This window comes from Solanum verrucosum, unplaced genomic scaffold, assembly GCF_900185275.1.
Source record: "Solanum verrucosum unplaced genomic scaffold, falcon-dt-bn FXZP01000261.1, whole genome shotgun sequence".
Taxonomy (NCBI): Eukaryota; Viridiplantae; Streptophyta; class Magnoliopsida; order Solanales; family Solanaceae; genus Solanum; species Solanum verrucosum.
Genome location: NW_026019969.1, coordinates 15,895,174 through 15,907,886, shown reverse-complemented (window position 1 = coordinate 15,907,886; position 12,713 = coordinate 15,895,174). Strand labels below are relative to the sequence as shown.

At 33.2% G+C, this 12,713-nt stretch overlaps 1 protein-coding gene across 1 annotated transcript; it reads left to right on the top strand.

Annotated features, from left to right (window-relative positions):
- The first annotated feature begins 637 nt into the window (after window positions 1-637).
- On the top strand, window positions 638-6,580 carry LOC125815598 (F-box/LRR-repeat protein 10). The gene is made up of 4 exons (XM_049495105.1): window positions 638-839; window positions 1,334-1,539; window positions 1,748-1,841; window positions 4,900-6,580. Exons 1-4 carry the CDS (start codon window positions 654-656, stop codon window positions 6,343-6,345), a joined length of 1,932 nt encoding a protein of 643 aa, XP_049351062.1. The 5' UTR covers window positions 638-653; the 3' UTR covers window positions 6,346-6,580.
- Window positions 6,581-12,713: the final 6,133 nt, after the last annotated feature.

The following is a 12,713-nucleotide window of genomic DNA, read 5'->3' as shown; positions in this document are numbered from 1 at the left end:
TGCTTTATTTCTCCCACCAGATTGTAAATTCTATGTGTATTTCCAACTGAATAACTTCAGATTCTTAACTTGCGATGGTTTATTGGAAACTATGTGTGTGTTAGAGATTAGTCAGTGGATCTTGTTGTAAATTTAGCATTAGAATCTGCATGTTAACATCTTATTAGCTAATTTGGTTGTGAAATCACTAAACTGAAATAATCCTGTTTGGTTGACTTTAAATATCAGGTGTGTTTGTTCTGCTTCCCGACTCGTGAAGTTAGGGTAATTTTCTATTTATCAGAAAAGCTAAACTTATTTTGTGTGTACGCTAAGAGTGAGAAATGGACTCTTCTTCCTTTGGGGATTGAGCCATTTTTGGGTCTTTTGAAATTTGATAGGAGCTTCTCATAAATGGAGGTTACAGTATATATAATTATTTCTCTGTAGATTTTGTGCATTTTTTCTAGTAACTAAACAGAAGAGAAACACAACTAATGTTGCTTTGTTTGTCCTGAGAAAGAGTATCTGACATCCTCTTTCCATTGCCAGTAACAAAGTGATTGGAGCAACTGACATTGTCAAGTTTCGAGCCCTTATCCACAAGTTACATCTCATCTGCACATTAACTCAATTTGTTGCCTTCTCGGAGTCCAGTCTGGCAAAGAGGAAAAATGGCTAAGTCTTCAGGTTCTGGTGCACACCAGCAGATGAGCCTGGACCTTCTTCCATCAGCACTATTGGCCACTGTGATGACGAAGCTGGACATAGCTTCCATTCGTTCCCTGGCATGCACTTGCAAGGCCTTCCATTCATGTGCCTCACACATGCTTTGCTTCATTCCTAGTTTTCATCTCCTCGTAAGTCTATTTCTAATGTTCTTCTACATGACTTATCATCAATTCTTGTTCTCTAAGTTTATTTCAAAGGCTTATCCAAGATTTCGGGATGATGGGTGCACTATTATGAAAATGTGGATCTAATCGGTTTAAGATTTAAGTTGTTATCATTGAAAACAGTTAAAATTTAAAATCATAGGTCCAAAATCGAAATGCTTAATTAATTAAAATGCCAAAAGTGCTATCAATAGTCACTTAGAGAGGTGTTATCCAATTTTAGAAAGAAAAATAAAACAAGATAGATATAAAATTCAAATTTCTAACCTCACTAAGAGGTGCACCCAATCATTGTCACATTACATGATACTTCGAGTGTGCGTTCACACATCTATATTTAACGCAAAATTATAAATATAACACTATTATATATGATTTTAGGAGGGGAACATGGGTTCACGTGAACCTGGTGACCCCCTCCTACATACGACTCTTCTAAGTTAGCGTGTTCTTATCAGGATATTGCTCCGCCTGCTGAATATATAAGGCCGTTGCTACCTCCCAATCCTTACCTTCGTAGCTTGAAGGTAGATTGCATGCGACTTGATGATTCATCCCTTGATTGTCTTCTTCAGCCGACTTTACAAGAGCTTTGCCTTCATAACTGCGCTGATTTCAGTGGAAGGCTTCTGTCTCAGGTCGGCCAGTACTGTAAAGACCTCAGGTTATTTCTCTCTAAAGCTTTTCTTATTTTCTCTTTCTAAATCCATGTATGAAACTTTTTTTGGTTTCTCTTTATTGTGGAATGAAATGGAGTCTAGTTTAAGCTTGTATAATGAATCATGAAAAAAAAAAAGAAAAACAGAAAACTCATTTGATGATTTGTTCAGTTGGTCATTAGCTTGTTTGTTATCTTTAATTTTTCTCCTCAGGTTTCTTTATTTGAGCTCTTTGGCGGAGAAGAGAGGCAGATCAATTGATGTATCTGATCTAGAGGTCTTATTTGGCGGATGCACTCAGCTGGAAGTAAGGCTTCTTGAAAGTGTGGCATAGTAAAAATTTAAGTTATTAGGATAATAAATAGGCTAAGCCATTACCTCACAATACAAAGAAATGGGTTAATCAACATTTTTTTTAAATTGAAAAACATTAGCTAAGATATTGTTTGAACAGCCTATCAAACAAATGAAAAAATTGAACCCAAGCATAGCATTTAAAGTGGTACTACTGTAACTCTAACTTAGATGGGAAATATCAATGGTGTAACCGTCCTAAAGAAAATATTCCATTTTGCCAAGGTTCTTCCCTTTCACGGTTTCTATCACAGCCTTTATGCCAGGGTGGATTCTGGATGAGTTTCTCTGTTTTAGTTCTCTCACTTCACATTGTTTGTGCTAATAGTAACCAATGGTGCACATACCTTATCCAAACTCATAATAGTAATTTGCTAGATCAGAAAAGGTTAGGGGGTGGGGAATCAGTCCAGCGTTTCACTATTGGAATTTTGAGATTTCTTTTGCTTTTTCTTTCTTTCTTCAGGTTTTAAGAAAGACTGAAGCATTTCGAACTTCCGCCTAACTTATTTCTTGAGGGATAAGGGGAATAGATCATAATCTTTTTAATAAATTTAATAGATGGGTCTAGCAATTTTTAACGGCTAGGACTACTGGGTATCTAATCCCGATTCGCTCCTCTAGTTTTCTTAAATGAAGCTATTGGCTTATTGCCAAATTTGTTCAGATGAAAATCAGACAATGTGTATGCTTGTAATTTGGAGGAAGTAGCATATCAAGTTAAGCAAATAAATTATCACATGACAATGCTAGTCCTCTACACTTTTTGTTTATGAATACATTTGGACTACTTTCTTCATTTATATTGACAATGTTTAATTGAGCATTGAATCTCGAGTCTAACTCAACCCAAAAGTTAGCTCATGAGGTGAAGATTGTTCTAGACCAGGTAAGCAGACTTACAACCAATTCTTCCACCATTGTAAGACTCTTAACATCACCCACATGCTCAGGCCTTCCTTCTTCTAAATGTCCAACTGGAGAGTGCCTTCTCCCCTGTGCCCGACATAATCCATTGCAGCTCAAACCATCTCAAAATCGCACTGTAAACTAGTTCCACTTGACAATTTAGGAGAAGGTGGTCCACATCTTTGCCTGAACATTTCCACATTAAGCGTCATAGAATAGAAAATGTCAAAATCAAAGAGTTTTTAAATATTGAATGTCTGACAGTCTCTGATTCCTATTTTAAGTTGGTGGAGTTAGATCCATATTTGCAGACTTTCGTCTTTGCATGTCCGCTTCATCATCCTCCTCTCACAGTATGTGCACAACCCTTCACATGTGATTCCACCCCAAGTAGTGGAGGTTGATGAAAAGTTGGTATTTGAAGAAGTTTCTATCGTCATACTTGATAGACAAGTTCATAGTGTGTTACATCTCTTAACATAATTTGATATTATTCTCAACTATGTTTAATACCTTATTAACATCCAACCATGCTTAAGTTTGGTATTTGAATGCTTTGTTTCATCATCAAGAATTTGACAAAAACGAAGTGTCGTTAAAATGGAACAAAAAAATTATCAATTATAGATCTAGCTTGCTCTCCTACATCTGCTTTTTAATAAAGAGTGGTAGATCCTGACAAAAAAAATAAAGAGTGGTAGATATGGTGGGACTTTGTGAAGGCTGCCTCATTTTTAACCTTTTGCAAAATAACTCTGTAACTCCACTGTGGATACATTGGAAAGGTCAACTAGGTCATTGTATTATTAGTAAGGAGTTATTATTTTGTTCCACTCTCCTCTTTCATCACCCATTGTTCCACTGTATTTAGGGAAATAAGTATCTCATATAACTACAATTTTTTCACCCAAGGATGTAGCCCGGTGGTTACTGAAGTAGGTTGAGAATCATGAGATTTCAAGTTCAAATCACAGTGGAGGCAAAAATGCTTGGTGATTTCTTCCAATCTGTCTCTGCCTAGACAGCCTTGGTGGACAGAATTGCTCAGCACCTCTGCGGGAGTTAGCACATACCCTGTGGAATTAGTCGAGACGCATACAAACTGTCACAAATACTAGCTTTGATCTTCTTAGGCACCACAAATTAAATGCAGTTACATTATTTTGGTTTTTGGCGTTTTAACTCTCCCACTTGCCAAAACCTTGAGGGAGGGACGGACACATAAACTGGCAAGTTTATGTAGAGTAGTATGGATCTTTTGTTTTCTGTTCCTCCATAAACAGGCAAATGGTGAAGTTATTGGCAGCTTTCTGATTGATAATTTTGCTAGATCTTTTAGATAACATAGGCTTCAAAATGACTCATATTGGAAATAATACCTAGGTTGTTTTCTAGGATTACCGCTGATTTTGATGAATCTCGGGCTTACACTTAGGAGTAATGAGATTCCTTCATAAATCTGTTTAACCTCAGATTTCTCTGAAACTGAAGAGCAACTCCATATCCATTTCGTTTATCTCAAAAAAAAAAAACTCCATATCCATTTCGTTGCCAATTATTTTATCAAGGATTTGGTCCCTCTCTCTTTGAACCTCCAGCCTACTATCACCATCGAAATCTCTATGTTGTACTTCACTTAAGCCTGTGATTTCCCCTTCTGTTGATTCATAAGTTGATCTGATATGGTCCTTACTTCCTTCATCACAACTCTTTTTTGTTTCGGATCCATTTTCCTGTTAGCTAATCAAAATTTGTGTTCTAATTTTTGGTTTATATGGATGTCGCATGCAGTTTTGACCATTGGCTTATTCGTAGAGATTTGAGTGGGAATGGTGCATACATTCCTTCTGTTTCTAAATAGTTTTCCGCAAATTTACAAGTTCAAACAACAAATGAAAAAACTGATACTTGAAAGTACTCACACAGAAAGCAAATGGCAAAAGTTCCCTGAACCATCCTTTATTTTCATCAACTGGTCTTTGTTTATTATCCACCTCTTCTTGCAACTAGGATGGTAGATTTAGGAGGGTCTGAGTTTATTGCAGTTCCTGTTATGCTTCTAATGATACAGTTTGTGCTAACTGTGTTCTTTTGCTTTGTAGACACTGATCCTGATGTTTGATGTCTCAATGTTTTTGCGGCACAATTTTGCCCGTGTTTGGTCTATTGCCCCTACAACACTGGTATCTCTTGAAATGGGCTACATTTCTTCGGTAATGGTGACAGAATTGCTTAGCCCGCCTGTGGCACCATATCAGTCAATTGAGCATATTCGGCCATCCATATTACCAGGAATACAGAAGTTGTGTCTTTCAGTGGATTATATTACTGACACCATGATCAGCACAATAACTAATAATATCAACTGTTTGACACATTTGGACCTTCGAGACTCGCCAATTATGGAACCAAGATTGGCGTTTGATCTTACCAATGCAGGTATACAACAAATTAATCTGCACGGGAGATTGAAACATTTGTCGTTGGTGAGAAGTCAAGAGATTTTCCCAGCTTACTTCAAGCGAGTTAATGATCTTGGTATTCTTCTTATGGCTGATAGATGCTCTGACATGGAAAGTATTTGTCTTGGTGGTTTTTGTCAGGTTACAGACACAGGTTTTAGAACAATTTTGCATTCATGTTCAAAAATTTTCAAGCTGAGGATCTATCATGGACCCCACTTGACTGATCTTGTATTTCATGACATTGCTGCAACTTCACTTACTTTGACACATGTCAGTTTAAGATGGTGTAATCTTTTGACGAACCATGGCGTTGCACGACTGGTTTCCAATGGAAATCTTAGTGTGCTTGACTTGAGGGACTGTAGGAATATTGGAGATGATGCCCTTCGAACCATAAGCAACCTTTCTGAATTGAAGGCTTTACTGATTGATGGTTCTGATATTAGTGATATGGGATTGTCCCATTTATCAAAAGGAGCAATGCGTTCGCTGGTATCATTGTCCATACGAGGGTGCAAGAGACTAACTGACAATTGTATTTCCTTTCTCTTTGATGAATCTTCTAATTGTGAATTGAGAGAATTGGACTTGTCAAACATTCCAAACCTATCTGATGCTGGTATACTTTTGCTTGCAAAAAGACGTATTCCACTACTGGAGCTTAGAATGCGTCAATGTCCGTTGATAAGTGATACTTCAATTATGGTGTTAGCATCAATGAAGGTTGATGAAGAAGGATGGTACGGAAGCAGTTTACGGCTGTTGGATCTCTATAATTGTGGAGGTATAACTCAGCTTTCATTCCAATGGTTAAAGAAACCTTATTTCCCGAGATTGAGATGGTTAGGAGTATCTAGTAGTGTCAGCAGGGATGTGCTGGACGCTTTATCCAGGAATAGACCATTTCTGCATATAGTTTTTCATGGGGAGGAGCTGGGGATGACTGGCCAATGGGATAATTCAGATGATCTCTATATGCATGACTATGATGAAGTTGATGAGTTGGAACAATGGCTTGAAGGAGAAAATGAGGGAGATGAAGACATTCAAGAAGCAGAAAACAACGCAGATCCCATGCTGTAAGATGGCAACTGTTTTATATAAATGTGTTATAAATCTAGTTTTGTATAAATTGTTATGATTTACGTCCCTACTTAGCTCTACTGTTATAATATTGTATGACAAATCTTGATTCCTGAGTGTTGTATAGATTGTCATAATTTGCCTGTTATGTATGTGGCTTGGCCTACCCTTGTAACAATCAGTTTTCCGAGTAAATGTTAGTGTTGTTGTATATCAGTTTGACTGATTAGTTCAATTGATCAAATAAAAAACAAGCTGTGACTCTTTGCATACATTTGCTGAGCATCATCTACTACACTGCTGCAAGGTAAGAATGTGAAACTATGCACAAGTACATCTATCTTGTTTTGTTTCACATTTTGGCCATATCTGCTTATCCGTGTATTTGTTGCTTGCTTTGGTTCCTGTCCATACAAAGTGGATTTTAGCAGAAAGACTGGCATTTTGATGATAACATGGTTGGCAGGGTATCCTGTTCTTCACGAGGTTATGACACTGGAAAACAGTGGAACCTTGTCCTCCTGCATGTTTCTTATGGACCCTATCACATGGCAAGTACCTATTTGATGGTTGCATGGATATCCCAAGTGGCATTTTCAAGCCCAAAAATATAATAAAAAGTTGACGGTCAATAAGTGGAAGGAGAGTATTTTTTTTTGCCAAATTCAATAGGTTAGGGATGTTTTTGGTCCTTTTTCGTTGGGTAAATTAAGTATAGAATTTTTAAACATATAACGTAAAGTCTGCCCAACACAACATAACTTTTCAAGATGAACTTAATATGGTAATGTGAAATAATCAATAAAAACTTACCAGCCCAGTTATGTGTTTGTATAGAAATTCTTAGTACTCATGGTTAATTAATACTTATTTTCACATCATAAAATCATAAATTTACATAGTTTGGTGTAAACACTCTGGGCTTGTGCTAATTAGTTATAATTAATTAAATTGCAATGACAATGTCAAAAACTTTTTTACAATGTTAACAGATATAACGTAGATACAGTTGTATGTTATTCCTTATTTGCTTCTACATCTACTCCAAGTTCTTATTTCTTAGCTTGCTAACAGCTTTGTAGCGCGACCTTTGTTTAATAAGTACTACACCACTAAATACAATAGTTTCGATTTTTCTAAAATTTTAACTACTAAATAGAAATGGTGTGTTCGGTACATAGAAGAAATATTGTCCAATTTTTTCGTATTCAGTTAATTAAAAATATAGGAAGATAAGTTACTTAAAAATAGTGAGAATGACTTGCCTAATAGAAGTAGGAAAAACAAGTTCCACAAATGATATTCCACATAGATTGTATCCTCCTCATATTCACCACCGCACACACCCAACCCCTACCCCCACCTCTTCTACTATTTCTCTAGATTATATATAAATATTTTTGGGATACTTTTTTTACTTACACTAACACAAGTAAAAAATCCACATATTTTTCTAAAAACATTTTCGATGAAAAATATTTGATTTTATACCAAACATAGGGAGACTCCGATTAGAGATGGTACATTGTACCAAGTTGAGGCTCAAAGTTTAACCAGTTATCGTTCGAAAACAAGTACATTGACCTCTCAAGATTATACCAACTCTATTTTAATGTATTATTTAATTTGAGCAGAGCACTTGTCATTTCAGATAATCTAAAATAAAGAAAAGGAAGATATCTCATATTATTTTTAAACAATAGTTAATTCCATTTTCCTATATTATCCTACTAAAGAAATAGCTACATGTCCAGATTCAGAAAAAAGACAAATATTAGATGTAGACACTATTCGTTAACTCTACTTGGTCTCTCAATATTTGTCATACGAACAGTGCAAAATAAATAAACAAAATAAACTGTTTACTTCCATTTTTTTTTGCATTGATTTGATATTATTTTTTCGGGAGAATCTTAATTATTCAGTTGGTTGACAATTGAAACTTATAATGCCCTCTCCATTTCCCTTACCCTTATCTAAAAAAAAATTAAGTAGCTTTCAGACTCTTTCTTAAGTCACGAATTGGTGAATCTAAAGTTTGTGGACCAAAAAAAAAAAATACTCCACAAGATTTGGATTTACTAATTTGTCCAATAAAAAAAAATCTCACACAATTTGTGATACTATTATAGTATAAAGAGACATTTAGTTATAAGCAGGATTTTGGATTCCTTTGTCGACTACAACTAGTAGTAAGTTAATAATAATGTGAATAATTGTAAATAAAATGATAGTTGTAGTAATAATGTCTAAATTCAATGAACTTAAGAAAATCGTCTAGATTCAATGAACTTAAGAAAATCGTCTAGATTCAATGAACAACACGATCTACATCCTTCTTGTTATGTTCAGGGTGTCGGGCCATGACATAATTGTACACACAATGGAAATAATTAACTACAAATTGTTACATTGGCTTTAATTGATTGAGATAGAGAAAGCACCGTAAAAAATAATTAACGGGGTTTTGAGTTTATATACATCCAAATTGTTATCTTAGCTGCAAGGAAGGAATGCCCAAGGCAGGGTGACAAGAGTGAAATAGTAACTTATTAATCCTTTTGACAAAAAAAAAGAAAGTAAAACCTATTTGGTTTAAGAAATAAAGGAAGAAAACTAGATCTACAAATAGTAATTATTGAAAAACTTTTTTGTTTCAATGTCTAATTTTGTCAAAGAACATTTCCTTTTAATATTGATATAATCTATTCTTCCCATATGTGGGACAAGAAAAAGTAAATTAAAGAGAACAAGCTTGCTCCAAACGTGTATGTTTTTTTATAAAAAAATATCTAGTTCTTTATTTTTTTAATGAATTATTTATTTGAAAGATTAGGTCAAAATTTTCAAGGTGGAACCAAGCTAGCTTCCAAAATTTGATCACCTTATGACTTTGGTTTCTTTCATTGATTGATATATATCTATGCAAAATCAATGAAAACAATTGAATTTAGAGGGACCATTTATAAGCGCAAGAGACATGTGACCCTGCAATAAATTACTAGAAAAATTTCCATTCTTATAATCTTATCAAGATTGTCCAAAGCATATGAAACTAAAATTTAATTTATTGGTGGTGCGTTTCCAATAATCTGGTGAAATCAATGTGTGGACAATATATGACTGCCCACAAAGAAACATGACAATAAAATGTGGAGAATAACTCAGAGGATATATATATATATATATATATATACATATAATGTGGTCCTTGTTTCCGTTTGTTTTATTACAGCTCAAACATACACATTGAAAATCTATAATACCATCTCCATGCATGCCCAGCTTGTTTCAACTGAGCATTTAAACACATAATAATGTATTCTTATAAAATACTTTCATCTTAAGGCACATGTTATTAAATAGGTAAATTAATCATATAAAATATGTCATTTTTAATTATTTAATTATATACACCGGTCTCAATTAGAAGAGCTTGAAGTTTTACAACTATTTGGTGTTAATTAATTTGTATAGTTAAAGAAGGAAACATATTTTGATAGTTAACTTGTTTCAAAAGTTTTTAAAAATCTTAAACTGAAAGTGTCTAGTATAAATACCTCACTATGTGATCATTTGCAATAAACAATATTTAAAGTATCAAAGTGAAATATATTGACAAGTTTAAAAGTTCATCAATATATTAAGCCTAGCTACAATTAAAATATGAAAATCAAGGGTGTGACATAGTGATCTATGAAATAAATTGAAATTCATAAGTCTCAAATTCAAATTATCATCACAATAGATACTAATATACTAGATAATTTCTTCTTATTTATTCTAGTATTGATGGTCACACACCACAGTTATAAAAAATAATACAAAAGATTGATAATTAAGTGCTTATTTGGTCATGAATATATTCACGACAAGATTATTTTATAAAACTTTTGAACATAAATTTTTTGAAATTCAAATACGAAACAACTATTTTTCTTCAAATTTCATAATTTTTATATCCAAACATCTGGTTAATTGCATTATTAATCGTAGGGTCGTATTTGTGGGAGAGTTGGAGCAGCCAGCTAATTGATAGCACGTTGGAAAAACATCAAGTTGAGTTTTAATGGAAGTAAAAGAGGATGGTCATATATAATTAAAGCTCATGAATGAATATGTGACTCTATTCCACGTAAGCATATGGATATATTAATTGAGTAGATAAGATTAATTCGGTTTGAAGCATTACTTGGGGAAGCCGCTATTCCGCCCGGCTGCAGGTCTCCGCTTATAGTACAACTAAAAATGACCTTTCGTTATTCCCAAAGGTCACCACCACATTAGGCTGCACGTGCTCTTCTCTTGACATTGTATGTTGGCCACGTATTCTCCTTCACCCATCCACGTGCTCACCTCCCTCTTAATCACCAATTAACCTCTCTTCTTAAACCTTAATTTGGACAACTCACCATTTCATTATATTAATGTTACTTCCTCCCTTTTATTATTGAAATTCGATTTATGATATACTGTTTAGCTATCCTTTTAATTAGTTAGTTATAATTATTTGTATAACCAAAAAACATCATCACTTTCAAATACTCTTTCATCTTCATTCTTTTTCTTGTTGATCGATCTTGAGGAACAAAGAAATGATAAAAGAATAAACAAAATGAACTAATATTACTTCTGTTTTATTCAAAAAATGAAAAAGAAAAAGTTCATGAACTTTATCTGATCTTATATATATATACATGAGAAATGGCATTCAAAATAATGTGTTTTTTCTTTGGTAAATACATTGTGTTTACGATAATAAAATTATGTCAATTGTCATACAAGGTAACGAGTAATTTTAAATATATATGATTAAATTACACCCGCTCAACTAAGTACGTAAAAAAAAGTTAAAACTATATTATTTGTCACGCTTTTATATATATATTTTATTAAATATTATGTAACTATTATGACGGAGACGGACTGATAAGTTAAACTAATCAATGAATTGGTACTTTGTAGTAGTGTCAATAATATTGATATTAGAATTTTTCATTTGGTTAATCTATAACTAGGGTTTATTCTACTTGTTTATGCGCATCTATAGTTAGAGCAATCAGGTCGGCCACTTTATTGGCATGGGATTCTGAATTATTCTAATTATAATATAATATATACTTCTCATAAGTCATAATGATATGATTAATTAAGACTAAAGACCACACATATCACGGTTCCTTTATATTTTATACAAAACAAAAATTGCAAGTTGATTGTAAATCTCATAGTATATATCGAGACATTGCTTCCTTTTTTTTTCTTTTTATCTCTAATAACTTTGCACTTGATTTTTCAAATTAAAGATGTTAAAGAAATTCAAAAAGTAGATAATTAAAAAAAAAAAAGAGTATTGGACTCGTTAATGGAGGATCTTAGACTTTTAACAAATCACAATGGAGTATCTGAAATAGGCATTTTGCCTAATTTGATCGTCAAAAGGATAATTATGACGTGTATGTTGGTGGAGAGCCAAATTAATCAACAAATAAGAAAAAGTAAAACAAAAAAAATAACAATAATTAAGGTAGGTGCATGCATGGATATCAAATGCAATTAATCCCTCAATCAGGAAAATCATAAATCCTTAATATTAATTCCATAAACAAACTTATTTATGGAGTACCATTCTCCTTGAGCCAAAAGTCAACAATGAAATATTGAGTACAATTCAGGCACTTTGTTTTTGAAAGTCAGTTTTTATTTTTATTTTAAATAAAAAAGAAATTAATCTCGTCATTAGAAGGAGATTTTAGTACGTCTGTATTGCAATTTAAAATTTGATCTAAAGGCTAAGTATGAACAAATGCACTTCAACTTTAAATTAGATCAGCTTGATAGTATAACGATAATTACTAAGCTTAAATCTCAAGGTAGCTAAAGTTGCACTCCAAAAAACATAAATATAATATGAGTTATACAATTACACATTTGATAAAATTGATCAATATAATGACTTGATATATGTATTTGCACGAGTTATGCTTATGTTTTGATGACTAGATAGAAATTATTGAGAAATAAACTTTCAAATTAAGTAGAACAACAATTTGTTAATGATCATTAAGGATCCCTGGCTTTCTCATAGCTACATTTCATAATTTTAATTTGCTATGAACGTAAACAACAAGGCAGACTCGTTTTCAACCCAAAAGTTCACGAGTAAAAAGAAGCTCTAACATTGACTTTATAAAGTCTCTTATACAAGACTAAAACAATTATTTAATAGGTGACTTTTTCTTGATAAGATTAGTGATAAAGTTTTAAATGTCACTCATGATTTGCTAATTCTTGTAACTAGTAGTATAAAGTATAAATTTAGTACAACCATACAAATCCCTATAACAATGTTTACTATATAATAATTC